The 25503-nt window shown below is 41.1% G+C and overlaps 1 protein-coding gene across 1 annotated transcript; it reads right to left on the minus strand.

Moving 5' to 3' along the window:
- Positions 1-1083: 1083 nt before the first annotated feature.
- Positions 1084-25332, minus strand: LOC103720214 (adoMet-dependent rRNA methyltransferase spb1-like). Its single transcript, XM_039125597.3, has 11 exons — positions 24821-25332; positions 24291-24338; positions 24047-24202; positions 23906-23952; positions 23477-23633; positions 23284-23345; positions 15175-15361; positions 15006-15095; positions 13823-13968; positions 13555-13681; positions 1084-2349 (listed from the first exon to the last, which is right to left on the minus strand). Exons 1-11 carry the CDS (start codon positions 25292-25294, stop codon positions 1333-1335), a joined length of 2511 nt encoding a protein of 836 aa, XP_038981525.3. The 5' UTR covers positions 25295-25332; the 3' UTR covers positions 1084-1332.
- Between the last annotated feature and the right edge of the window lie 171 nt (positions 25333-25503).

The following is a 25503-nucleotide window of genomic DNA, read 5'->3' on the forward strand; positions in this document are numbered from 1 at the left end:
AATGTTGGACCTCATCCTTGGCCAATGTTAACCTGATCGGATCTAAGTGGACGTGCACTTGACAAGATCTTAGTTTATATATATATATATATATATATATATATATATATATATATATATATATATATATATATATATATATATTGTGTGTGTGTGTATGCATGCCTGCGCGTGTAGTGTCTATATGCATATATGTATGTTTGGATGTATGAATGCATGTGTTTGTATGCATGTATGTACATATGCATATTGTATCAATCAATCTATGTGCTTGTACATATTCTTAAAGTTGATGAGATTTTGAGTCTTTGAATGTGGATCAAATTCAAAAACCCGACCTAATGCCCAACAGTTTATTGGGTTTATTTTTTATACCCAAATCCCTGGTTTTGGCCCAGTCTGGATAGTAGGCCTATCGGAGGCTTAGCGTTCTCCAATCTACATTTGTCGATGAATCATGATAACCTGCAAGGTTGACTAATTTAAGTTTATCAAATGAAGATGATGCAATTCCATACGATTAGGCCCGACCGATCTCCAATTTACGTTTACCAAACGAACAACGGGTAACCTGTAAGCTTGCCTGAAACTAGGCATTCGAACTCGGTTTGATAGAGCCCAAATGGTAGCAAGACCCAAAATGAAGCTGAAACAAGTTCTCACAATGACCCAATTTAGAGAAGAAATATCCAAAACAGTTTTAGTCTAGGAGAATGACAAACCCAACAAAATGAACAAAGAAAACTTCTTCCTCGCTCAGCACTGCCCTGCGGAGTAATTCAACAAGTGATAGAAAATGACCAATAAAGAATCAAGTTATAAAATTTCCCAGTTTTACACAGCTGCAGGCATACGGCAAAGCATGAGGGCCGAAAAAGTGAAGGATGCATAGAGCTATTTGCATCTTTAATTGGTCATGTAACCAAAGTTGTGGGGATCTTACTAAATGTTATATCCATAATCGATCATGGTGAACCCTGTACACAACTGACATTTCTGGAGATCTATCCTTACAACTTAATCAGAGCTCAGATAGTAAGTAATAAGTGCTTAAAAGTTCTAAATCACAAAAGCCATTGAGTATAGGTTGAACCAAAACCAGTTTTCCATTAAAATCTGCACTGCCAGTCATTCACATGTAGCAGCAGTTACAAACATATGATGATTAAGAGCTTATATTAGAAAATATGCTTTTACCAAAATTGATAACGGAAGAATGGGGTAAATAAGTTCAGAAAGCCTATGATTATGGCCTGCAAGCTGCTCCACTCGCAAAGCATAGGAAAGAAAGCGCCAGGAACCAAACTGCACATATTAGTTGGCACCACCACCTCAGCCATGCACGGCCCCCTTGCGTCCCTTCTGCCCTTTCCCTGCCTTCTTACCAGACGATTTTGCAGAGTTTTTGCCTTTGGGACCCTTTACTTTCCCCTTCACACCTTTACCCTTCTTAAATCCACCCTTTCCAGGCATTCCCAACCCACGAGACCTTGAATCCTTCTTCATGCGCCTGTCCACTAGCACCTTTCCTTTACCTGCCTTGTTTTGAACTCCCTTCTTTGCAACTACATACTCTTTCTGAGGCTTCTTTGGCACTGCCTTCCTGTAAATCTGATCGATCATCTTTCCCTTTGATCTTTCAGATATGTCAGTCTGGTCAGCAATGGAATTTGCCTTCCGGCGAGCCTTCTCCATCTTCTTCATCACAGCTCGCTTCTTACGTGCTTTGGCCTCTGCTACTTTCTTAGCTGGGCGCGCATCAATCTCCCTAAACTGCGCCTTCAAAGCAGCAATATCCTCTCGAGTCACTGGCTTCATGGGTTGACAGTGCCTCTTCTCCTCCTCTGCAAACCACTTAGGCAAACCTTCATCATCAAACATGTACTTGTTGTAGGCATCATCAAGAATTTGTTCCCTCTGCTTCTTCCTCAACATCTTCTTTGCATACGCTAATATTTCAGCTTTTGTGTCCTCATCATCCTCGTCCGAATCATCAGAGGACGATGACGAGTCATCACTGGTTTCCATGGGCTCTGCTGGGACGATCTCAAAACCATCATCTTGTTGAGGGGGTTGTGTTGTAGGGAGGCTTGCATCCTTTGGGAAGGTGAAGATTTTCTCAGGCTTTTTAAGAACAAGTGATTTCTCCTCCCTCTCTTCTTCACTATCACTTTTTTCAAACACACCTGCCGATTCAGTGAATACATCCTGACTGAACCACTGCTCCATAATTTGCTCTTGAGTTGGCTGCTCCTCCTCAATCAAAGGTACCATGAGAGGATTCTTCTCTTTGTCACTCTGATATTGATCAGAATCTTGATCAGAATGAATTACATTGTCATCAGCTCCCTACAGTAGAGTTATATACAAAGAAAAATGATTAGAAAAATGTAAATTTTAAAAATGATATTCTCTAACATCAAGGACAGCATCTGTATAGAATCAATAGCTTGCCCTTCCAACACAGACACACTACACTCAAACAGAAGAAAAAATCCATAATGTACATCTTCATATAATATTATTGTAATACAACCAAGCCTAAAATATAACAAACAGAAACATCCACAGTTTTGATTAGAGGATAACCATACCTATGTCAAAAATTTACATTTTTCCTATGAATATCCTTGATATCTGATATCACACAGTCCCAAATGTTCTCAAAACTCGCAAAATTAAAGTTGGTATAGAGTAACATTTCTCAACATCTAAAAATAAAAGAAGAAATGCAAACAAATAAGATATAGAGCCAACATATAGCTTGGTTCCACCTGTTTAGATCAAAACTGGCTTCAGTTAAGGATTGGATTTGACCAAGACCAGAACTATAGAGTTCAGTGTAGAAAATTTAATGAAACTTCAAACCAAGGTCCACCGTACTAGTACTAATCAGCGTAATGGTAGCGGCCCGGACCGGTACGATACCGATCCGGTCCGATCCCGTACCGGTTCCAGATTCCACGCCGGTTCCGTACCGGTTCTCCAACGATAAGCTACTGGTACTAGATTCCACGCTGATTCGGTACCGGTTCCAGACTGGACCGGCCCGTACCGGTTCGGCGGACCTTGCTTCAAACCATGGTCAAAAAACAATCAAGGCATCAATTGTATCAAACAGATGAAATACAGTCACAGAAAAGATTGCCAATCACGACAAATGTACAAACTAGGTTGAGTTGGGTTTTAAAATGTCTTGAAGAACCAAGTCTTTTGTTTGGAAAATTGATTATTTCTCATTTCTTAATTGATACATACATCCTTTTGATCCGAACGAGGGAGATAGAATCGCAAAGCCTTCGTTCTGATTGTCAAAATAGGAGAGAGAAATGTTTTGGGACCAAGGGGTTATATTGGGAAGAGCTCTCATACACTGATGTGACTCTCTCTGTTACAAGGTCTACTCCCTACTACAGAGGCTATCTCTTCCTTTGAACTCTCAAGCTTCTCTCCCCAGCTCTCTCTTTCTCTCCCTGTTACAAAAGCTCCTTCTTTCTCCCATAATCCCACGAACCCGACGTGGACCACTTCCTCTGGAGTGAGCAAGATGTGGAGTGGTTATGTGGTGCAACTGCATGGAACAAAGAACTGGCTTCCCATGCTACTCCCCCACATCCCACGTTCTCCCCAATAGCCATGCATGGCTTAGAGGTACTTCAAAGCCTCCCGGGTCCCACGTTGCATGAGATTATGCCATGCAACAAAACTCGTGCGTCACGCGGGTTAGTTTGGAAAACTTCCCCCATCCGTTGTGCATAGTTCTTGAGGTGGGACCCAGGCGCGGATGCGTGATGGCTCGGGAGTAGGCTTGGAACACGCATCCCACGCTCCTCACTCCCACGTCCATGCAATGGTTACCGTGCATGATGTGGGATGGCTCGGCTCGAGCTTCCTCCTGCTTGGCGAATGCATGGGACTCACCATCATCTTCACGTCGGGATGGTTCTCCTCCTCGCATGGAACTCAAAACACACGTCGGGTATGGTTCTCCTCGCATGGAACTCGGAACGCGCTTCCTCCCGCGCGTCGTGTGGTTCCTCTGGCATGGGGCTGAGACAACCAAGACGCTCGTAAGTGCTAGAGATCGTCCCGGATCACGGCTCCCCTTCCTTAGGAGGAGCCAGCTCCTGCTGGTTCTAGAACCGAAGGTGGGGAAACTGGGATTGCCCAGTCTCCTTTGAGAACCATTTTGCCGCACTGGGTCGTTGGCCCTTTCGTCCAACTCGGAAGGACTCCCTAGTGCCGCGCCGGGTTGTGGTTGTCTTCCGTTCCAAGATAGCATCTTCTGCCAACACAGTTTCTTGTGCGGTAACCAAGTCCTCTACAGTCGGTAATGTCTCACCCGGCTCGTCGTCCAGCATTGACGGCTCAAAGGGCTTCAATTTTTCAATGTTAACAACCGAGTACATTTCCATATATACTGGCAGCTCTAGTTGGTAGGCATTGTCGCCGATCTTTCGAAGAATCTTAAAAGGTCCATAACGGATGGGTTTAAGCTTTTTCCCTTCACCTTTCAGTTGTTGCTTTCCCAGATGTAACCAAACAAGATCACCCACCTGAAAATTACCACTGACTCGGTGCCGATCATGACGTTCTTTGTATTTCCGCTGGGCCCTTTGTAACTGTTGTTCTACCTCTTGGTGTACCTTTCTGATGTTTTCCAAGAACTTTTGTGCCCTTGTCATATCACTTCCTTCTCTGGTTGTTCGTGGTGTAGGCCCGATCATGAACTCCAAGTCAAAAGGGCTTTGTGGTAGAAAACCCAAGCAAACTTCGGCTGGAGCTTTGTTCGTCGAGCTGTGCACCGTGTGATTGATGGCAAATTGTAGGAAAGCAATGCTATCGTCCCAAGTTTTAGGATGCCGAGCATTGTAGCCCCGGAGAAGATGGACAATGGTCCGGTTGACAACCTCGGTCTGGCCATCCGTTTGTGGATGGAAGGCCGTGCTCCGTTTAAGCTTTGTGTCCATCTTGGCCCACAGAGAACACCAGAATTTGCTTAGGAAACGACTGTCACGGTCGGAAACAATTGAGCTGGGAAGCCCGAAGATTTTCCACACATTCTCAAAAAAAAGCCGTGCCGCCTCTTCACCTGTGATACTCTTCTTGCAAGGCATGAGCACCACCATTTTTGAGAACCTATCGACTACAACAAATAGGTAGTCATGTCCCCGCCGTGTCTTTGGAAGGCCACCCAAGAAGTCCATTGAGACACTTTCCCATGGGCGTGTCGGAACAGGCAGTGGAGTGTATAACCCGACCTTCCGATTGGCGGGTTTGGATGTGCTGCACAACACGCAGCCCTTCACAAATCGGACCACGTCCTGCTGCATCCGCGGCCAGAAGACATATCGATGGAGATTCTGCAGAGTCTTTGTAACTCCAAAGTGACCTGCTACTTTTGAGGTGTGCGCCTCCCGTATCCAGCACACACGTTCGGCCGCTCGTGGTACGCATAGCAGCTCTCCTTTGTAGAGGAGTTTATCCCGTAGGACAAACTCGGTTGGCCTCCTTGCTTCAACATCTGCTAGTGCGCCTTGAAAATCAAGGTCTTCTGAATACCAGCCGGCGTACTCCTCATGGGTGGTTGGCTGCACTTGCATAACCGCTGATAAGCAAAGGGTTGCAGCTGGCGGTCTCGAGAGCATGTCAGCCATTTTGTTGTGTATGCCTTTCTTGTATTTGATCACCAGGTTGAACTGTTGGAGGTACGTCATCCATTTCATATGACGCGCCTGCTGCAACCTGGACTGAGTTTGCAGATATTGGAGCGGCCGGTGGTCGGTGTGCACCACTGTTTCCTTGCCCAAGAGATAGACTCGCCAGTGTTTTACTGCTTGATGTAGGGCAAGCAACTCCTTGTCGTACGTTGGGTAGTTTTTCTGAGCCCCTTGGAACATCTCAGAATGGTATGCCACGGGCCGCCCTTCTTGCAGTAGCACAGCTCCCATGGCGTACCCTGACGCATCTGCTTCAAGCTCGAATGGTCTCTGAAGATTGGGCAAAGCGAGAACAGGCGCTTCACTGATCTTCCTCTTTAATAGAAGGAAGGTATCCTCATGTTTCGAAGTCCATTCGAACTTTTGATTGGCTTTCGTTAACGCATGCAGCGAGGAGGCCAGAATAGAGAAGTTCCGGATGAATTTTCTTAGGTATTGACAAGCACCCATGAAGCTCCGGACCTCAGTTATAGACCGGGGCCTGGGCCAATCTCTGATTGACTTCACTTTGTCCGGGTCGACTCGTAACTCCCCTTCGCCCACCACGAACCCAAGATACACCAAGGTCCGCTTCCCGAACTCGCATTTTTTTTGGTTCAGGCGCAACTGATATTTCTCCAGCAATTCGAACACCTTACGCACATGCGTCAAGTGCTCCTCCCATGACCGGCTGTAGATCAGGATGTCGTCAAGGTATACAATGACGAAGTCGTCGATGTACGGCCGGAGAGCGTCGTTCATCAGCCGCATGAAGGTGGCAGGAGCATTACAGAGTCCGAATGGCATTACTAGCCATTCGAATAGCCCCTGCCGCGTTTTGAATGCGGTCTTCCAGGTATCGTCGTCGCGGATCCGGACTTGATAATATCCGGATTTCAGGTCCAGCTTGGTGAAGACAGTGGCGTGCTTCAACTGGTCCAGCAAGTCATCAATGCGTGGAAGAGGGTACCGATTCTTAATAGTAATCTTGTTGAGAGCGCGGTAGTCAATACACATTCTCCACCCTCCATCTTTCTTCGGCACAAGCACTACCGGCGAGCCGCAGGGGGAGCTGCTCGGTTTGATGACACCACCTTCGAGCAGTTCATTCACCTGCCGCTTGATCTCCTCATTTTCCAACACCGAGTTGCGGTACATGCCAAGGTTAGGAAGCGTTGAGTCAGAAATAAGCTGGATTTCATGTTCCACTGCTCTCTTTGGTGGTAATCCGCAAGCCTCTTTAAAAAGGCCCGCATGCTCGCCGAGTAGCTTCCCCATCTGGCTCTCCAATTCCCTGCAAGACATGGTTAGTGCTGATACCTTGTTTTCAAACTCTATCGGGCGGATCATTACTAGCACAAACTTTTGGCAAGCATTCACCATCCTTCTTGCCTGACAGGCAGACACCAGATCAATCGCATGGCTGGCATTATCCTTGTTAATGATGTACTTCTTCCCATCCTTTTCAAACTGGTATTTCTGTGCTCGCCGGAAGTAGATGGCATCACGCTCCCAAAGATATGGGCTACCAAAAATCACCTGGCATATGTCGAGAGGAACTACTTCACATGTTACCTCATCGATGTACTGGTTGGTAATGGCGAAACGGAACTTGCACTGGCGGTTGATCCGAAGTTCCACATCCTTTTGTATCCATCCAAGTGGATACGGTCGTGGATGTGGTGTTGTTTCCAATCCCAGTTTTTGAACTAAGCTGGCCGAGATCAGGTTCTTCTGGCTGCCGGTGTCGACAATGGCTTCTATCACCTCTTGTTTCACTTGGATCCGTAGGGTGAACAGCTCTTCCTTCTCATCGGGTACGGTCGGCGGATTCGAGACTGTCTCCTTCGGCCTGACCATCAGAGACAGACTCTTATCCACACCTTCGACCCGCCCGAGTTCGACAGCTTCGGTGAAAACCGTCGTTACCGCTGCGCGTTTGCTCTTGTCATCCTTCTTCCACTTTTTTGGGAATAGTTCCGGATGGAGTTTCCAGCACTTCCCCTTCTCATGTCCTGAAATTTTGCAATGTTCACAGAACTTGTCAACATTCGACGAAGAGGAAGGTTTACCTTTCCGAGTGTGCTTCTTGTCACGGAAATGGTTAGAAGTTTCTTTCTGGACGCCTTCGGAGGCCTTCTGTTCGCCGGGTTTGTTTTTTAACTCGATAGCCATGGCAATACCACTAGCACTCGAGACGTCGGTCGCATTGTACAGTCGTATCTCGTTCTGAATTTGTCGATGCAGACCAGCCACATATTTGGTGAAGACATCTTCATTGTCGAGGGAGATGCCCAGCGTCACCGCTAGACGCCGGAACTCGGTGGTGTATTCTTGCACGGTCTGGTTGTGGCGCTGTTTAAGGTTGTGCCAGCGGAACCATCGATCTTGTGAGTATCCCATTGGGTAGAATTCCTGGCGAAGGAGACGAGAGAATTCTCCCCATGTCACCTCCTTGTCACTGTTGTCCTTCAGGTACGAGTTCCACCAAGCCAATGCATGGCTTGATAGTTTAAGTGGTGCAAATGCGACTTTCTCGTGGCTACTAAACCCGTAAAGGGTGAAGTAAGTCTCCAGTTGATCGATCCAGGAATCTAACTTCTCCGCGTCGACGGTGCCATCGAACGTCGGAATGTCAATTCTAGCCTCGACTTTAAAAGGCCGAGACCTCTCTTCTACCAGCGTCGCGATGCTTGCACCATCAGGATCGTAGTCGTCATCCTCCTTCAAAACCGAGGTGCCCTCAGTCTTGTTTTTGGCAGCCATTACGCGCACCCTTGGGGAAGGAAAATCACCGTCATCCTCTTTGGCCCTTGCTGGTGGTAAAGAAGATGTCCGGGTGTGGATCCACGCGATGACGGATTCCAGCTGACTGGATAGCCGATCAACCTTTGCAGTAAGGTCGAGCTGGTCCGGTTCCTGCTCATTGTCGGCGGACATCGCTGATGAAGGTTCAGTCTTCTTTATTGGCCGACGATGAACTTCCAAGAGGGAGAAGGGTTCGCCGGTGGCCTGGTAGCCAGATTTGGTTAGAACCATGCACAGGCAAGAATCTAGTGCTCTGATACCAAAACTTGATCCGAATGAGGGAGATAGAATCGCAAAGCCTTCGTTCTGATTGTCAAAATAGGAGAGAGAAATGTTTTGGGACCAAGGGGTTATATTGGGAAGAGCTCTCATACACTGATGTGACTCTCTCTGTTACAAGGTCTACTCCCTACTACAGAGGCTATCTCTTCCTTTGAACTCTCAAGCTTCTCTCCCCAGCTCTCTCTTTCTCTCCCTGTTACAAAAGCTCCTTCTTTCTCCCATAATCCCACGAACCCGACGTGGACCACTTCCTCTGGAGTGAGCAAGATGTGGAGTGGTTATGTGGTGCAACTGCATGGAACAAAGAACTGGCTTCCCATGCTACTCCCCCACATCCCACGTTCTCCCCAATAGCCATGCATGGCTTAGAGGTACTTCAAAGCCTCCCGGGTCCCACGTTGCATGAGATTATGCCATGCAACAAAACTCGTGCGTCACGCGGGTTAGTTTGGAAAACTTCCCCCATCCGTTGTGCATAGTTCTTGAGGTGGGACCCAGGCGCGGATGCGTGATGGCTCGGGAGTAGGCTTGGAACACGCATCCCACGCTCCTCACTCCCACGTCCATGCAATGGTTACCGTGCATGATGTGGGATGGCTCGGCTCGAGCTTCCTCCTGCTTGGCGAATGCATGGGACTCACCATCATCTTCACGTCGGGATGGTTCTCCTCCTCGCATGGAACTCAAAACACACGTCGGGTATGGTTCTCCTCGCATGGAACTCGGAACGCGCTTCCTCCCGCGCGTCGTGTGGTTCCTCTAGCGTGGGGCTGAGACAACCAAGACGCTCGTAAGTGCTAGAGATCGTCCCGGATCACCTTTCCTAGTAGAAACAGTCCATCCCCTTACTATGATGAAAAAAACAACTCTATATTTAGGACTCATTTGTTTCACAAGAAGACGCGCGAGCGGGGCGAGGCAATGGGGGGAATAAAGCAAAGAGATGGGAAATTAGCTTTCCCATGGAAATAAGTTTTCCTCATTTTATAGAAAAAAAACCTGTGTGGGACATAAGAAAGCCACTTTCCCACGACATTAAAATTATGTTTTTTTTTCAAAAATGCCCTTAAGCTATCATGATCTTCTTAATAGCTATTTTTAATACATAATCTTAAACTATTAAAAATATACAATAAAAATTACCACAATATAGAGAAGTTGTGGTAATATTAATATAAAAATATATTAATAACTATTTAAAATTATCACAATATAAAGAAATTGTCTAACTATTAACTAAAAACTCAACCCAATAAAGATTTTAATAGCTATTTTTAAGTATTTAAAAATATTTAAACATAGCTACTAAAAATATATTATGAATTGTGGTAATTTTAATAGTTAAAAATATAGAAAAACAGCTATTAAAAATATATTCTTATCTTTTTGGTGTTGAACCTTCAAAACCTCTAGAACTAGGTGTTCCAAGTATCTGATTCTAAAAATTATGCGTGTGACAATTTTTCCTTGTAGACCCTTTATTAAGGGCATAACAAGTATTTTACACAACTATTTTTTCAGAAAAGTAGATGTTCAACCAAACATAAGTCACTCTGAAAAGTGTGTTTCTTGTTTCACTTTTCTATGGTCAACCAAATATGAAAAAACCACTTTTCTAGGTATCATATACCCAGGCATCAACTTCCTAAGAAAAACATTCCAGTGAGGTAAAATTTTTCCCACGAACCAAACGAGTCTTTAGAGAAAAGATTGAAGTTTTCCCTTACAAATGCAAAGTAGAGACACAAAAGGCTGTAAATAACATAGAAGAAGCCTAAGAGTGTTATAGAGGCATCAAATAAATAATTAAACATAATGAAGTGAGTGAAAGAGTGATTTTGGACATACATTAAGTCTAAATTATCATTCTACTCCTAAATGTGAGGTTTGAGAGTAGAATTTGACCATCTACTTGCTATACTTGTATAAAATATATGAAATCAATGGTACACAAATTTGGGCATGGATGATATGTCTTTGCAAGATATGCAGGCAGGGACAACTCGTAAGTTATGCTCAAATTTAGGAGTCCTTTTGTTAACTACCTAGGTGCATACTCCGGCAAGGCATATCCCAAAGCATTTTGCCTAGGGCTAAGTGGCCTAGGCGCTTAAAAGGGCATCAAAGCAGTCCCCTCAGCCTAGAAGAGGTTCCTATGGGGCCTAGAAAGCACAGGTGTGTCAAGTTGGCTTTATCATGTTGAGTTTCAATGACCGAGTACCTGATCTGTTAACTTAAACCGCAAAATCCACCATCCCACCCTGGTCTATTGTCCCTTGAAGAAAGAGGACGAGGAGGAAAGAAGAGCGAGTGCAAGCTTTGCACTGGCAACTAGTGGTCGCAGTAAGAATTTTTTCTCTCCCTTTTCCCCTTTTTTTTCTATTGGCAACTAGGAGATGCATTGCAATGGGTTGTTGCTACTGCCGCCATGGCTATAGGCAGTTATTGCTACTACTGCAACAACTTTCAACAACGAAATGATGGGCATTTGAAAAGACATCAGCTATAGGTGTAAATCCTTACTTCTTCCAAGGTTAATATCCTTGACCTTTGGGTGCTCACCTAGCGCTTAGGCATTGGGAGGCCTCACTATTATGTCACTCACCTACCAACATTTAGCACATGTTATGCACATGATTTGTTTCAAGGAAAAAGAAATCATAGTAAAAGTGGAGAGATAGGTGGAGGTAGACTCACCCTCTCTTTCCTAGTTAAGTGGAGGTAACATAAGCTCTGAAGACCTTTTTCTTTCGCTATTTTAGTTGTCTTAGGGCTCTATTAGATGCCCTTTTAATTACATTGTCACTCTACACATGCCCCTTCAATAAAGAAGTATAGCTAGATAGAGAAGTCCAATCGCAAAAGGAGAGTTCAGGTATGTAAGCTTTTGCCATCAAATATGGTAGACAGATAAATCAAAATGCCACCACCTTACTCTCCAACATTGGCTGCCTTAAGCCTCACCTAAAACAACCTGTCCATTAGTATACCATCCGATTTCCTCATGACATTGATTTGTGGGCCTGTAACAAACTGGTCAGCAACGACCAACGAGGCAAGCATGACCCGAACCCAACCTTATTTTATCTTCGATCACGATTTCAGACCCAAAACCAACCCCGTGCATTAGTGACTGGGTTAAATCTGGCCTAGGTTCAAGTCCATTGTACGATAAAATAATAAAGTATTTATTTGCATTTAGAAGAAAAATAATATCATAGATAAAAGGAAAAAAGAATTGGAAAAGGGTGTTAAAATGGATTGCTATTACTACTGTAACAGACAATAACTTGGTTCGCACTTATCAAGTCTTCAACATACGCAAAGAAAGCCTTGATACACAGCCAACAAACCTCGACATGGAAATTGGATACTCATATAAGGTTCAAAGGATTCTAAAATTATGCATTTTTGGGTTGAGCAGAATCAAACTAGACCAGGCCGGATAGTGCCATCTAATATTTGACCTGTTGATAGACTTAATTAGTATACAAGTCGAATAGGAAAACATATGACCAAGGCCCAATCTAATTATTCAAACAATTGTATCTGTGTCCTAGACCCTACCTGTGGGTCCCAAAAAAAAGGGTCAAATCAGGCCTAGACAGGTCGGGACCAGGTCAAGTTATGACCTGGCCCATTTGCAGCCCTAAATATATGATAAAATATACAATAGTCCAACCACTCACTTTCAATTATACTGCTCATACCATTTGCTTTAAATGATTCAATCTGGTCGAGTGGGTTGTGCGATTTTGTGATAATAAATCATTTTAGGAATATTTTGACTATCCACTTCGTTGTCTAAGCTGTAGTTTGCTATGTGAACATAAAAGGGAATAGAATCTCGAATAGGACACCAAAGTGAGAAACAGGAAGCTATTTTTTAGCATAGAGAAAGCTCATAGGAAACTAGGAGCTGCCAAAAGAAAATCAATATTTGAAAAAGTTCTCTGCTGCTTACCCTTAAACTTTGAGCATTTTTTGTATGGTTCATAAGACTTTTTCTCCTCATTTCCCCAAGTGGAAAGTGAATGAGATCTATTTGTCATATGCATTTCCTATGAAACTAGGAACTACTGAAAGAAACAATTTTATCAATTTTTGATCAGGTTTCTCTGCAGCTTTCCCTAACTTTGAGCATTATTTGTGTGTTTCCAAAGACCTGTTCTACACATTTCTCAAGTGTAACGTGAATAATACATCTTTCTCATACAAAGTTCTCAGGAAATTATATGTGACATAAGAAAACAGATTTCTAGGAAAGTTCAATTCTGTCAGATTACTACATTAATCCTTCATTTTTATGTCAATTGCATCATCGTCATATCATTTTAACTAGTCAATAGAAAGTACTTACCAAAGCAGTACATTAACTTACCATGTAATGCTGGTAATGGTTAACACTTACTATGTAAGAATTTTTTTGTGTCTCAGTGGGCCAGGGTAAATAAAGTTCAATGAAGTCAGAGGGCAATATAATGGTTCTAAGGATGATATTTCATCCATATCCACCCGTAATCCTACCAGAGCATTTTGAACAAGAGGTTCAATAACCAAAATTCATGATTCATGCCGAGTACCAACCAAGATATCAAAATACCCAACCTTAAAAACCATAATACATGAGCATGCATAAAAAAAGTTTCATGCAAACCACAGCCCTCATTCTACAATGCATGAAGAAATAGCATTTTTTGTCTTGTAATCTTATTTCCTCCACATAAACATGTTTTATGCCAAGATCTTAAGTTGAAAACCTTACCTCTAACAACCCGTCCTCACTAGAAATAACCAATTTTGCACGTTTGCGTTGTTTAGTACTTCCTCCTTTTCTACTCACATATCGTTCATAAGCTTCATCAAGCATTTCCTCGAGTTGTTCATCGTACCTGTTAAGAAGTTATAATCTTATCAGTCGTAAGATTTGCTTGTAGGTGGGAAAGAGAAGAATGCATCATTTACTGAAATGAAGAAGCATAATAAAGACAGCCCACACCACCACATCATGTCAACAGAATTCTCAACTTTACCTCCTCTGTTCTTCATCAGAGTCCATTTCACTCGAAGAATGCCCATGACCAACAGCTGCATGAGTTTCCTCACTTTCACTGTCTCGGATATCATTGCCACCTTCTTCAAGTTCTACAGAGTCAATTGCTTGCAGTTCTTTCTTCCCCTGTACACGGAAGGAATGATAATAAAGCACCAAAAAATTCTCAGCCTCCATGACATTTAACTAGTTGACATGTCATCAAATCAACTATACTTTGAGCTAAATGCGTCAGAAGCCAAATTTCCAGTCCCAAAAAGCAAGATGAGAGAGAATATTCTAGCACATGCTGTCTCGTGCAAGGTAGAAAACAGAGTCCTGATAGCAGTTTGGGTAGGGGGTTGCGAGGGGGCCAATGTGCACAAATTAAATCCAATAGCAGCAAACATGCTCTCTATATTAGGTCAAAGGCAGACAGACCAACCTACAGTGGACCATCAAAGTACAGGTGCACATTTTATAATCAGGTGGAAATTTTGAAGTAAAGATGGCCATATCATCAGACGTGCAAATTTTAAAATAAATTCAACCCACTAATTACCGAAACTAAATATAAAAGAGGGAAAAAAATATTCCTAAATCCTAAACATTGTATTAAAGTGCACCGGCATTGTATTAAAGTGCACTGGCAACGTACGATTACAACAGATGCCAAAATTACAGCTGAGTTAATAAAACTCAGATATCACTTCGTGTTGATACTAGAACATGACCAGTGAAAGATAAGAGAGAAGCCTATGCAGAAGGCGAAATCAGGGGAGAGCCACATTGATGGCTAATTGTTAATAACAAATTTTGTCAACTGCATTCCAATATATTACTTAAGAAGGCAAAAGAACTTTCTTCTGAAATCACATTATATATGCACATATCTCTTGTAGTTCAATGATTTAATTTGTCATCATTTAACATATCTGGCAAGCCTTATTTATTTACTTCTCAAAGATAAGCCATTCAAATCATCTGCTGCAGTGAAGGGATAAAAAACATTATTACATTGTTCCTATCTACTTATATTGACAGAACAATGAGAGCTTAAAAAAAATCACTATACTTGAGTGGACTCTAACATACAAGACTATCAGAACATACACTATGCACCGTCAGAAGTTACTGCAGTTTGCACAAAGAGTCAGTATAATCATATGAGTGCAGTTACAGACCTTGATAGAGGAAAGAGAAAACAAATCTTGGTCAAAGTAACTATCTTCAGTAGCATCAATTTGCATTCCCATTGCTTTGCGTGCTTTATCCTGCAAAAATACAAAATATGAAAAGAGATCAATAGACAAAACATATAACACATTACCTAAAACAAACCAATCAACAAACCTTCGTTCGGCGTTTTGCAAGACGCTTTTTTGCTTTCTTATTCTTTCGTTCCAAAGCATATGTTAACTCTTCCATTTCATTTAGTAGGCGGTCGTCCTCATTGCCCTTTGTGTCATCTTCAACATCAGTAGTCTTTGCAGCAACCTTCTCAGTAGATGACAATGCCTTTCTTATGCGTAGGCGCCACCTATTAACAACAAGATGAAATTAATAAAAATCCCAATTAAACTCTAGGGAATGCCTTTCTGCAAAAGGATGACAGTGACCAATAAATCAAACCAAAAATAAAAGCTGAAGTATTATATCATATTCAAAGTTATAACAGATTTATTTAGCATTCCTCTCACTTCTACGCACCTTTCTCAAGAGTATCACACAGAACCAGGTGTCTTATCCCAATATTCCCCCCCGCCTACCCAAAAAAAAAAAAGAAAGGAAAGGGGGAAAGAGGGGGGTGGGGGGCTCCAATCTTGAAGTTTTATGACACATGTCAATAAAGAAACCCAATCAAAACAAAAAACATCAAATATACTTGAGACAAGAAACAACCATGACTAATAAAAATTTCTATCCGATAGGACATACCAGCATTCTCTATTTTACATAGACATGTATGCTGGAACATGTTTATGCTCATTCACAATTACACCCAGCAGCCAAATTATTCCTTTGGTACAAGGGCATATAATACCATAATGGATTCACATTGAGAGACATGATCATAGAAAATAAAGTTACTACAAGATCATCAGCTTCGATTTAATTAGATACTAAAATAACTATAACGCTACTACGATATCCTATGAATCTCATCCAACGACCACAGCAGCTAGCTTCTGTTTGTCAGAGATTCAATACCTCTTAGTCCAATAATTCTTAAAATTCAAGCCATCTACCCAATACCAATGGGTGATCTGCGATCTATGTAAGTAAACCAACACCAATTGTCAGTCCATGTTAATTTATAGACATGCATGCAATGCGACACTAAGCTCTAATATTGCCAGTACTTAGGTACTCTTTGGCTTGACACTTGCATAAAGAGCAACGTGAAAATCTTCTTTACTATGCTCCTGCCCAAATTAATAACGCCAAGCCTCTAGCACCAAGAATAATTATTGGCATAAAAAAGAAAGGTTTCTAGCAACCTTTCATTTATGATAATGTTACTAGTGGCCATTTCAAGTGCAAGACAATTGGCCACTAGGGAGAAGATTATACTTGTACCCCCCAAAAAAAAAGAAGAATATACTCATCTGCCTACAACAGAAACGGATAACATTAATTTATTCAATTTGCTTTCATCAGGGGTGTCTAAAGTTTGCGAACAAAGTGTTGAAAAATCTAACCATTATATAGGTTGTAGATTGTTCGTAGTAGGAAAAAGCCTGCAGATGCACTCCAGAGTTTGTTGCCATATGATGCTGAACCTTTGACAAACACTAACCTGGCTTAACCAGCTTCTGCGTAGCTGATTCAAGAGAGTACAAATCACTCCAATCAAAAGGGCAACCAGAGTGGAAAAAGGTACTATGCCTTCTCATAAACTAGCCAACAAGAACAAGCAACCCTGGACTCAAAAGCTTGCAGAATTTGGGTCTCAATTTGCTTTCCAGTCCAATACAGTGATTGTGGAGCAACCTAAGCAATTGTTGATGACATTCCAAAATAAGTCAAGACTACAACTAGCCTTTTATGAAATCATGGGGTCAAAATGAGCAGCTCTTGCTCTCAGACATAAAAAAATTTATTCATAAAAATCCACTAGATAACGGAACAGATCTCACCAAGAGGATATTCCCACAGTTACTAATGATGAAGACAAGCAAATGGGTGAAGAATCTCATTAACCATGAAGGACAACATGTAATTCCAGAATTGGACTTGCAAGACCAATGTGTTGTGCCAAGGGAGGGGGCTGAAGTGGCTTTTGACTGATTCTTCCCCTCTACTTTCGAAGATCCTCGTTTCTAGGCATGCCCTTCTAAAGGTGGACAGCTCTAAATCGAATGAATTTGTTAAGATAATCTCTAATAGCCTTGCTGCCTCACCCTTCGGTCTTGATTCTCCAAAGCCTATCTATCTACCCCTCTACTGCTCATGGCTTTTCTAAGAAAGACATACCAGGCTACCAAGGGGCTAATAAACCCTCCTTTACTAATAAACTCAAATTTGTGCTCTTTAAAACTTGTAATGTTAAGTGATTCTATTTCACAGTTGCATCACATTCTTGGTATATATTCAAGGGTCTTTTCCATCCCTCCCGCTGGGTTTTGAAGTCATATTATTATCATCTGAAAAGAGCATTTAGTGGAGGTTGGCTACTTGATAAATTCCCAAGAAGCAGTATATTGTATCAATGATCCTAGCAAGCAAACTACCTGGTTACTTGGTATTATTTTTGCCTCTACGTCAACTTAGGAACATACAGACCTTCACAATGAAGCTCCACACATTCCAGATTGCAATTGTCCAACTCTTTTGCTTTGGGATTTCAACTATATCTCAATCTGAAAAGATTTTCATCAACAATTTGGAAGCAAGAAAATTTAAAACTTTTCTTCAAACTCATGGTCTTTTTGATCTTGGCTTCAAAGAACTGCACTTCACATGGTGTTATATTTAAGATGGATTTGCTGCCGAGTGGGAGAGACCCGACAGATAAGTTGTCAATCACGCTTGGATGGACACCTTAGCAACCGGTGGTGTTCACCTGCCTAACATAGGCTTGGATCATTGTCCACTCCTTGCTACTCTCAATTTGATTTTTTGCTCCTAGAAAGGTCATCTTTCAGATTCAAGAACTTTTAGTTTTATGAGTATTCATCTGCTTTGCTGGAGGTAGAATAGGCATGGCCTTCTACTGCTAAAAACTAACCAGGATATAATTAATATAATTTAACCAAACATGGTTTGCATTTAAGCAATGGAATAAATTAGCAGGTGCTGATTGCATTGCTAAACTTCAGCAGAAGGAAATGGAAGAAGGCGAACTACCTAAAGCTTACAATCTCTGCTCCCCAGGCATGCAACTATTTAGCGCTCGCCAAAACCTTTTGGAGCCAATTTCATACCATATGGCTTCCCTGTGGTGATTATAACACTAGTTTTTTTTTTAGTTGGCATGCTATTTTTCCTTGTCAATCTAATAAAGTTACTAGTCTTACCGATAATGATCATGCAACTCCAATTTATTGCAATATCTTCTTCCATTATTTCAATGTGCGTTGAATCCTCCTTGAGACATGCTTCATGGAGACTTGGCACTGATTATTTTCATGTCTCTAACCAAAAAAATGTTCACCAAACCCTCCCAATCAACACCAACGAAATCGAATCAACACCAATGAAATCGAATCAACTCTCATGTTTCTCCACCATGATGATGCACCTTGAATTCATGGATTTCCAGCTTCTTTTTTTTCTCAAGTTATACTGGCCTTATTTAAGGGATGATATATATATATACGGTTACCTTATGGTTTATTCAGAATGGTCGCATACCTTCTGATTGGAAATCAACTTTAACCCATATCCCTAAATTCTTTAGTTCTGCCAAGGAATCCCGCTTCTAACCTATTAGCATATGCACCATTCTTCATAAGTTTATGCCTAAAATATTTGTTAATAGGCTTAAAGCCCTCATTCCCAAGCCAATTGCTATCGAGTAAGCTAGTCATGTTGCCTTGAGATCCATCTCAAAAATAAAAATTGGCCAAAACAGGAGATAATCTATTCACTTGAATCAACTAGCCCTCCTAACGCATCAATGGCTATTAAATAGATATAGAAAAGGCCAATGATAGGACAAGGTGGGACTATGTTAAGAGTGTCCTTTTCATGCCAAATGGAACCCCCGATCAACACTATCTTTGAAATCCTAAATTTGTGTTGTTCGTTAATTGCTCCCGGTGGCAACTTCCTTTCTTCTGTGGACATGAAACGAGGTAATACTTTATAGCCTTATAATTTCATTTTATGCTCGGAGATGCTCTCCCAAGCTTTCCCATTAGTATTACAAAAGGAAATTTTAAATATTGGGATATTCTTTAGGATTGTATCAACTCTTTTACAAAACATACACTCCCCTCATCTAATAATACTATTCATTCCAACCAAAACAAGGATGGAAACTAGCTAATTTCTCTCCCAAACAAGGATGGAAACTAGCTAATTTCTCTCCCCCAATATATCTCACCCTCTGTCTCATTAAATCCTCCCAAATTGCGGATGGACCTCCCCATCATCTCTCCTTCCCTTTTGCCTATTCAAGATGATCTTCTAAAATCATCACAAAATCCAGCCATTCTCAGATAGAAGATTGTACTGGAAACTTTTCCAATTTGTTCTTTTTTTAATTTCTTTATTTTTATTTGATACAATAGTTTAATTTTATTTATATTTTATATATAATTTTTATCATTTTTATCATTTTTTTAATTTTATTTATAACTTTTTAGTTTTTTCTAATGCCCAGTTTCTAGTACATCTAAAAATAGTTTGTTGATTATTTGAGAAGGGTCAATCTTCCACCTAGCACTAGGCCAATATTCCACTACCTTTATGCAGATGATCACCTCCACTTCTCCAAAGCCAACCTTGCTCGATGGCATAAGCTTCTAGATGCCGAAATTGAATATTTTCCATGTCGAAGCACAAAGTAAACATAAGAATTTATCACTTTTTTCTCCTAAGCTTCACAAGTGTTTTTAGAAAATGTTGGTGGTCAACAGCTTGACACCAAGCCCTTGGAAATATTGGTTGTTTGCATATCCAAAGTCAGAACCAAAAGGAAAAACATGGCTCATCTTATTGAGAAAGTAGATGATCTCCTATCCTCATTAAGCCTAACTTAGAATGCATGTCACATTCTTTGTGACAGGGCACAATCTACTGAGTAGGATTCGACAATGGGCCTGAGTCAATGGTTAGTGTGAGCATAGTCCTGACCAACAAAAACTTGTTTTGGAGACAAAACAATCATCACAAATTTGGAAGAAGTTGGACATCTAGAAAGAGGAAAAACCAATGCCTTTGCATGCAAATATATATGAAACACAAAGGAACCTTGGAAGAAATTATATTATCAGAGCCAATAACTAGAACTCTGCTAAATAATAGTTGATATGAAGCCGAGATTGAAAAAAACAAAGTTTATTATGCACATATACAAATACTTAATAATATCGAAGATATATTTCTCTTTCTTTGCCCGCCCGCCCCGCCCCCCCCCCCCCCCCCAAAACTTGACTTCACCATCCTTTGCAAGCTACACGACACAATTGATGCTTTCCAACATTAGAAACTCTATTTTTGCAGTGCAAAAGATCCAAGATCACACATATTTCATGTCATTGATAATTATACAATGCTTATGAACTAGCAAATTGAAGGAAAGCCTAGATATATAGCTAACCTTCCAAAACTTTAAAATGACTGTCCACCTACATTCTCATTAGGCATGTATTTATTGGTATCATTGCTTGAGGTAAGAAGAGATAACATCTTGCAAACCCAACATTAACCTTGATTAGTTTATTATAGTAGGTGGCATGGACCAAAAAATAGGTCAAATACATGATATAATAAGAACAGGTAGTAGATGCTCTATGCTCCAAATGAAGCTCAACTTCTAGTAAAGCAAAGCTTTATCCACTCTGACTCCCCAAACATTCCGAAATAAAGTATCTCCTGACTCCAAGACCAATTTATCTTTGAAAGAGGATTTGAGCTTTCCACTTATTTTTGTGGCTTCAAGTAGCTCTGCTTATGCGTCCTATTTTGATTTGCAGCAATACATTCCAAGTCAATGTCTTATTGTAACCCACAAATACTTTATGATTTTCACACTAAACCATCCTAATAAACAACCTATCCACTTTGAAGAGCTATTTAGATTTGACATGATTTAGAACATGTTGCTTGTTTACTCACACTACCCACCTAAAAATAGACTCTCGTCTAGTGATGCTTTTACCTCAAATAGGCATCTCAAGCATATCTTATGTTATTGATTTGGCAATGCGCACTTGTCTAGACCAATACGTGGGAAAACCCAGTTTGAATTTTTTTTGGCTTATTCAAAAGGCAGGGCACAAGAAAAGCTTTTGTAATAAAAGATACCCTAATTTTTCCATGCAAAGAATACTTTGCTCACCTTCATGGTTCATTATATTTATTACAATTGTGATCAATGATGCATCCATAGAATGGAGCCATTTCAAGCTTCAAGCTGCAAAACATGCTACAAAATGCCAAGGCAAGATGCAATTCTAGGAAGAGTGTATACAAGGAATCCGGCAACGAGCCAAAGAATCTGAGATCATATTCCAAACATCACAAGCTGAATACATGCTACTAGATTTCTTTGAGTGCAAGAATTTTGGTTCCATTTAAAGGTAAAGACCAATGCTGCCTCGTAGCTCACAAGACATGGTGAAGACAAATGGAGAGGACAGTTTTCAAGATATATCTGTATGAACATATGCATAATAAGCTTTTCTTCACTCAATCATGGCTTTATATCAGCAACACCATGGTTCTGGTTAGCAATCATTAAATAGTTTATTTCCAAGATTCACTTTCTGTTATTATATATTTGCATGTATATTCTAACATTTAATGTCCAACCCATCTTCAGACTTGTGCTTGCTCCTTTAGCTAGTCAATATTAAGTTTTTGTTGGACACAAAGGCCACCAAGTCAATTATGAACTGTCACACATCTTAGGATGGGTTATATGGCATTCTTGGCTAGCAAAAACAAATAGTCTTGTTAGCTAGCAAACCCAACCATTTCCAGATTGGATTGCCCTACATCGAAGTATATGCCAAACAAGAGTGCCAATTTGCTAAATGATCTAAAATAGCTAAGTTCTTGGGCTCTTTCAGAACCAGTTTTCTCAAGTACCCAAAATGGATCCAATTATAAATAGGCTGGATCACATCTTGCACTTGAGATTCTTATGTCATAATGGTCATGCTAGGCTATAGTTAAAGGAGAGGTTTCAACGTGTTTGAGCTCCACTGCCAGTAAAAAGCACATCTCTTTCCGAAGTCTCAAGTTTTCTTCCTTTGTTTCCTTAAAACACAATGCCCTTAACTCCCAACCCTTTGTGCATATATTTCTCTGCTCTCTTAGCGCCTGTTCTTATAATGCCTCTAGGTTACCAAGAACTAAACCTTTCTCAAAGCCCCTGACAAAACAAACCTCATGTCTCTCTCCATTTCCCACAACGCTCCCCTAACACACCTCTTCTTCCTCTCCTCTTACATCTATTATGAACACTAATCCAACTCAACCCACCACCATCTTCCCCAGTACACCCAATAATAACCACTAATGGAGCAAGCCAACTACTAGCTCTATTAAACCCTCTACTTCAAAAAAATATTGACTTTAGCAATGCACTGGTACCTATTTCATTTCTCCAATCCTTCCAAAAGGGTGGATATTAAGGATCAAGTTCATAAATCAAACCTTTAGTACAGATGTAATAGAAGACGTCTTCTACAGGCCAAAGTTGATATGTTGTTCCACAATTGAAAGATGAGACATCAATGATTGGGTCATTAGTCCATGGAGGTCAATGCTGATTTATGAGTAACCACCAAATGTTGCATCAAAACATGAACAGGCAGGATCATATGTATATAACCATATTTACATAATTCAACCTAGCAATGGCATTTTTGAAATAATTAAACACATCACTTAAAAAACTCAGGTATTGTCATACTCTCGCACTTATGAAAGATTAAAGATGACACATATAGCAATTTTTGATTCTCACTCAGAGTCCCTTTTCAACTCAAGAACTGATCTATCTTGACTAAAAAGATAAATTATGCATTGTCAGATTGTAGAAAGTACCATAAATTATTAACCTTCAAGAATGTTATAGTCAAGATAGCTTGACAACCTAGACTAAGTAGTGATATGAATACATGCACATACATGTGAGCATGCTGTATATATCAAATTTCTAAACTGAAGATTTGAAATCATGCTCCTGCCCATAATAAGCTTCCATATTTTCAAGATAATGTTTCAGCGCAAGCTGTATTCATAATAGTATACTAGAAATGGATAAGTGGAGTATAGACTTACTTCAAGAGATGCTTGAAGCTATTTTTATCCAGAACATACAAATCCTCGCATAAAGATTTAATCTGGTATTTTTATAAACAAATAAATAAATAAGTAAATAAATAAATAAATAATCTTCCGTAAGACAAAAAAAAAAAAGCATCAAAATTGACCAACTCGTGTAACAGCTAGCAATAAGTGAGAGTGATATTACCTCATCTGTAGTCAATTCATGATCTTTGATCGATAAACAAGCTGGATCATCAAATGATAACGCATTGACTGAACCCAGAAACTCCAGTGGTTCTTCTGACCATATAAAGTTTGAAGCTAAACCCACCTTCCACAAGGTAGTATTTCCCTCCTCATACCTATATAGAAGATATGAAGCATAATATCAACAAAATAGAAAATGAATTTGTTAAAAGGATCTTTTATCACATCGATATTAACAACAATGCACTGCCTCAACACCAGAAAATTCTTAAATATAATGACTAGAAGGAAGAAAGAAAACTAAGGTAATCTTAAAGACCGTAACAAAATAAAGTCAAATGATGGATTGCCAACAAAAGTTATTGCATGATTATTTAATCTGACATCATCAGTGCAAAGCATGTCGCCAACCTACAAGAAAGCTTACCCTTCACGATTTCTCTTTTGCTTTGATCCTCTAAGAACATCTACAACCTACATCATTGAATACCAATGCAGAATGATAAAAACCTTTCAAAGACTGTTGAAACATAACAATATTTATAACAGAAAACATGCATCTATGTACCTTAGGGGGCTCAATAGCCCCTTGAAACAAGTGCTTCACATCAAGAAGACGTGGATCAATCTTTGCAGGGGCCTTATACCTGGAACCAATAACATAAATTTCTGCAGATGTAGATCGACTAGCCACAGGTTTAGTCACCTCAACTTTCTCAAAAAGCTGCCATTCAAATTACAGACTTAGATATGTTATTATCAACACGTGCAGGAGATGATAACCTAGGTGAGGGGGAATAAAAAATCTGCACCTTCTTGAGACAGTATATGATGGCACTATAATCCTGTGACCTGAAAACCTGTCATAAAAGAAATTTTGAGTAAAAATAACAGACATTTCTTTTGGTAAGAAAAAGTAACAGACATTAAGAAACAAAAGAAAGTTCATCAGAATAGGTTAACCGATGCACCAAAATTCAGTTCTACCAAGATTAGTTACAAGAATCTCAACCTAAAGGGCAAAGAAATCAAAAATCAAGTAATTTCTGTAAATTTTTTTCAGAAAAGATGAGTTGAACATCAAATTCACATGAAACCAGCTAAACGTAGTTTTTTTCTGAGAAAAAAGAGCATCTTTTGGATATTTAAAACCAATCAAGACAAGAAAAGCACCAAAAGATCCAAACTTCACCCTATTTTACAAGTCCTACAGAAAGATTCTAAACGCAAATCAGCCCATATTAAGCAAAAAGCACATCGTGTCAGAATCCAATTATACATCAAGATCGTAGGGGAAACTTTAATTTCAAGAACCAAATGAAAACGATAAACACATAAGTACCTTGGTGACGAAGGTGCCCTTTGGGGCGAGGAAATTGGTCGCCAGGCGAAGGGCATCGATGACGAGGGATGACTGGGAGGTGGCCTCCTGCGCCCAGGCACCACCGACGTTGGGGGAGCCATCGTGGAGGACGATGTCGAAGGCGGAACACCCATTGGAGTCCATAAGGCGCTTGATGGCGGCGCGGCATCGCGGGGTGGTGATGTCCTCGACGAGGGCGTGGGCGCCGCGGATGGGGCGGATGGGGAAGAGGTCGACGCCGACGACGAAGGATCCGACGGGGGCGTGGCGGACGGCGACCTGGAGCCATCCTCCGGGGGCCGCGCAGAGGTCGAGGATGGAGCGGGAGGAGGGGAGGAAGCGGTATTTGGCGTCGAGTTGGAGGAGCTTGAAGGCGGCCCGAGAGCGGTAGCCCTGCTCCTTGGCGAGATGGTAGAACCTGTCCTGCCGCTGCTTTCCCTTTACCTTCCCCATGTCCCCGCTCTTCTTCCCCTCTCTTCTTTAGGGTTTATGACGGCAAGAAATAAATATGGAGCACGGCTGCAAATGGGTCGGGTCGACCCGTGACCCGACCCGACCCGCGTAGATCTGATCCGACTCGAATTTTAGAACCGCGGGTCCGGGTTTTAGGATCCAAACTATTTTCTGGGTCGGGTCTGGTTTACTGAATCTGAACCCAACCC

This window comes from Phoenix dactylifera, chromosome 1 (genome assembly GCF_051530095.1).
Source record: "Phoenix dactylifera cultivar Ajwa chromosome 1, Ajwa_hap1_PhDact_Kaust_v1.1, whole genome shotgun sequence".
NCBI lineage: Eukaryota > Viridiplantae > Streptophyta > Magnoliopsida > Arecales > Arecaceae > Phoenix > Phoenix dactylifera.

What these genes read in the sequence shown, in the direction of transcription:
- LOC103720214 (XM_039125597.3), bottom strand. Translation starts at nt 25,294, where the DNA reads ATGGGGAAGGTAAAGGGAAAGCAGCGGCAGGACAGGTTCTACCATCTC. An exon ending in GGGCTATTGAGCCCCCTAAG is followed by an intron (nt 23,953 to 24,046) that starts GTACATAGATGC and finishes TCAATGATGTAG; the next exon opens with GTTGTAGATGTTCTTAGAGG. An exon ending in AGCTTCAAGCATCTCTTGAA is followed by an intron (nt 15,362 to 23,283) that starts GTAAGTCTATAC and finishes TGTTGTTAATAG; the next exon opens with GTGGCGCCTACGCATAAGAA.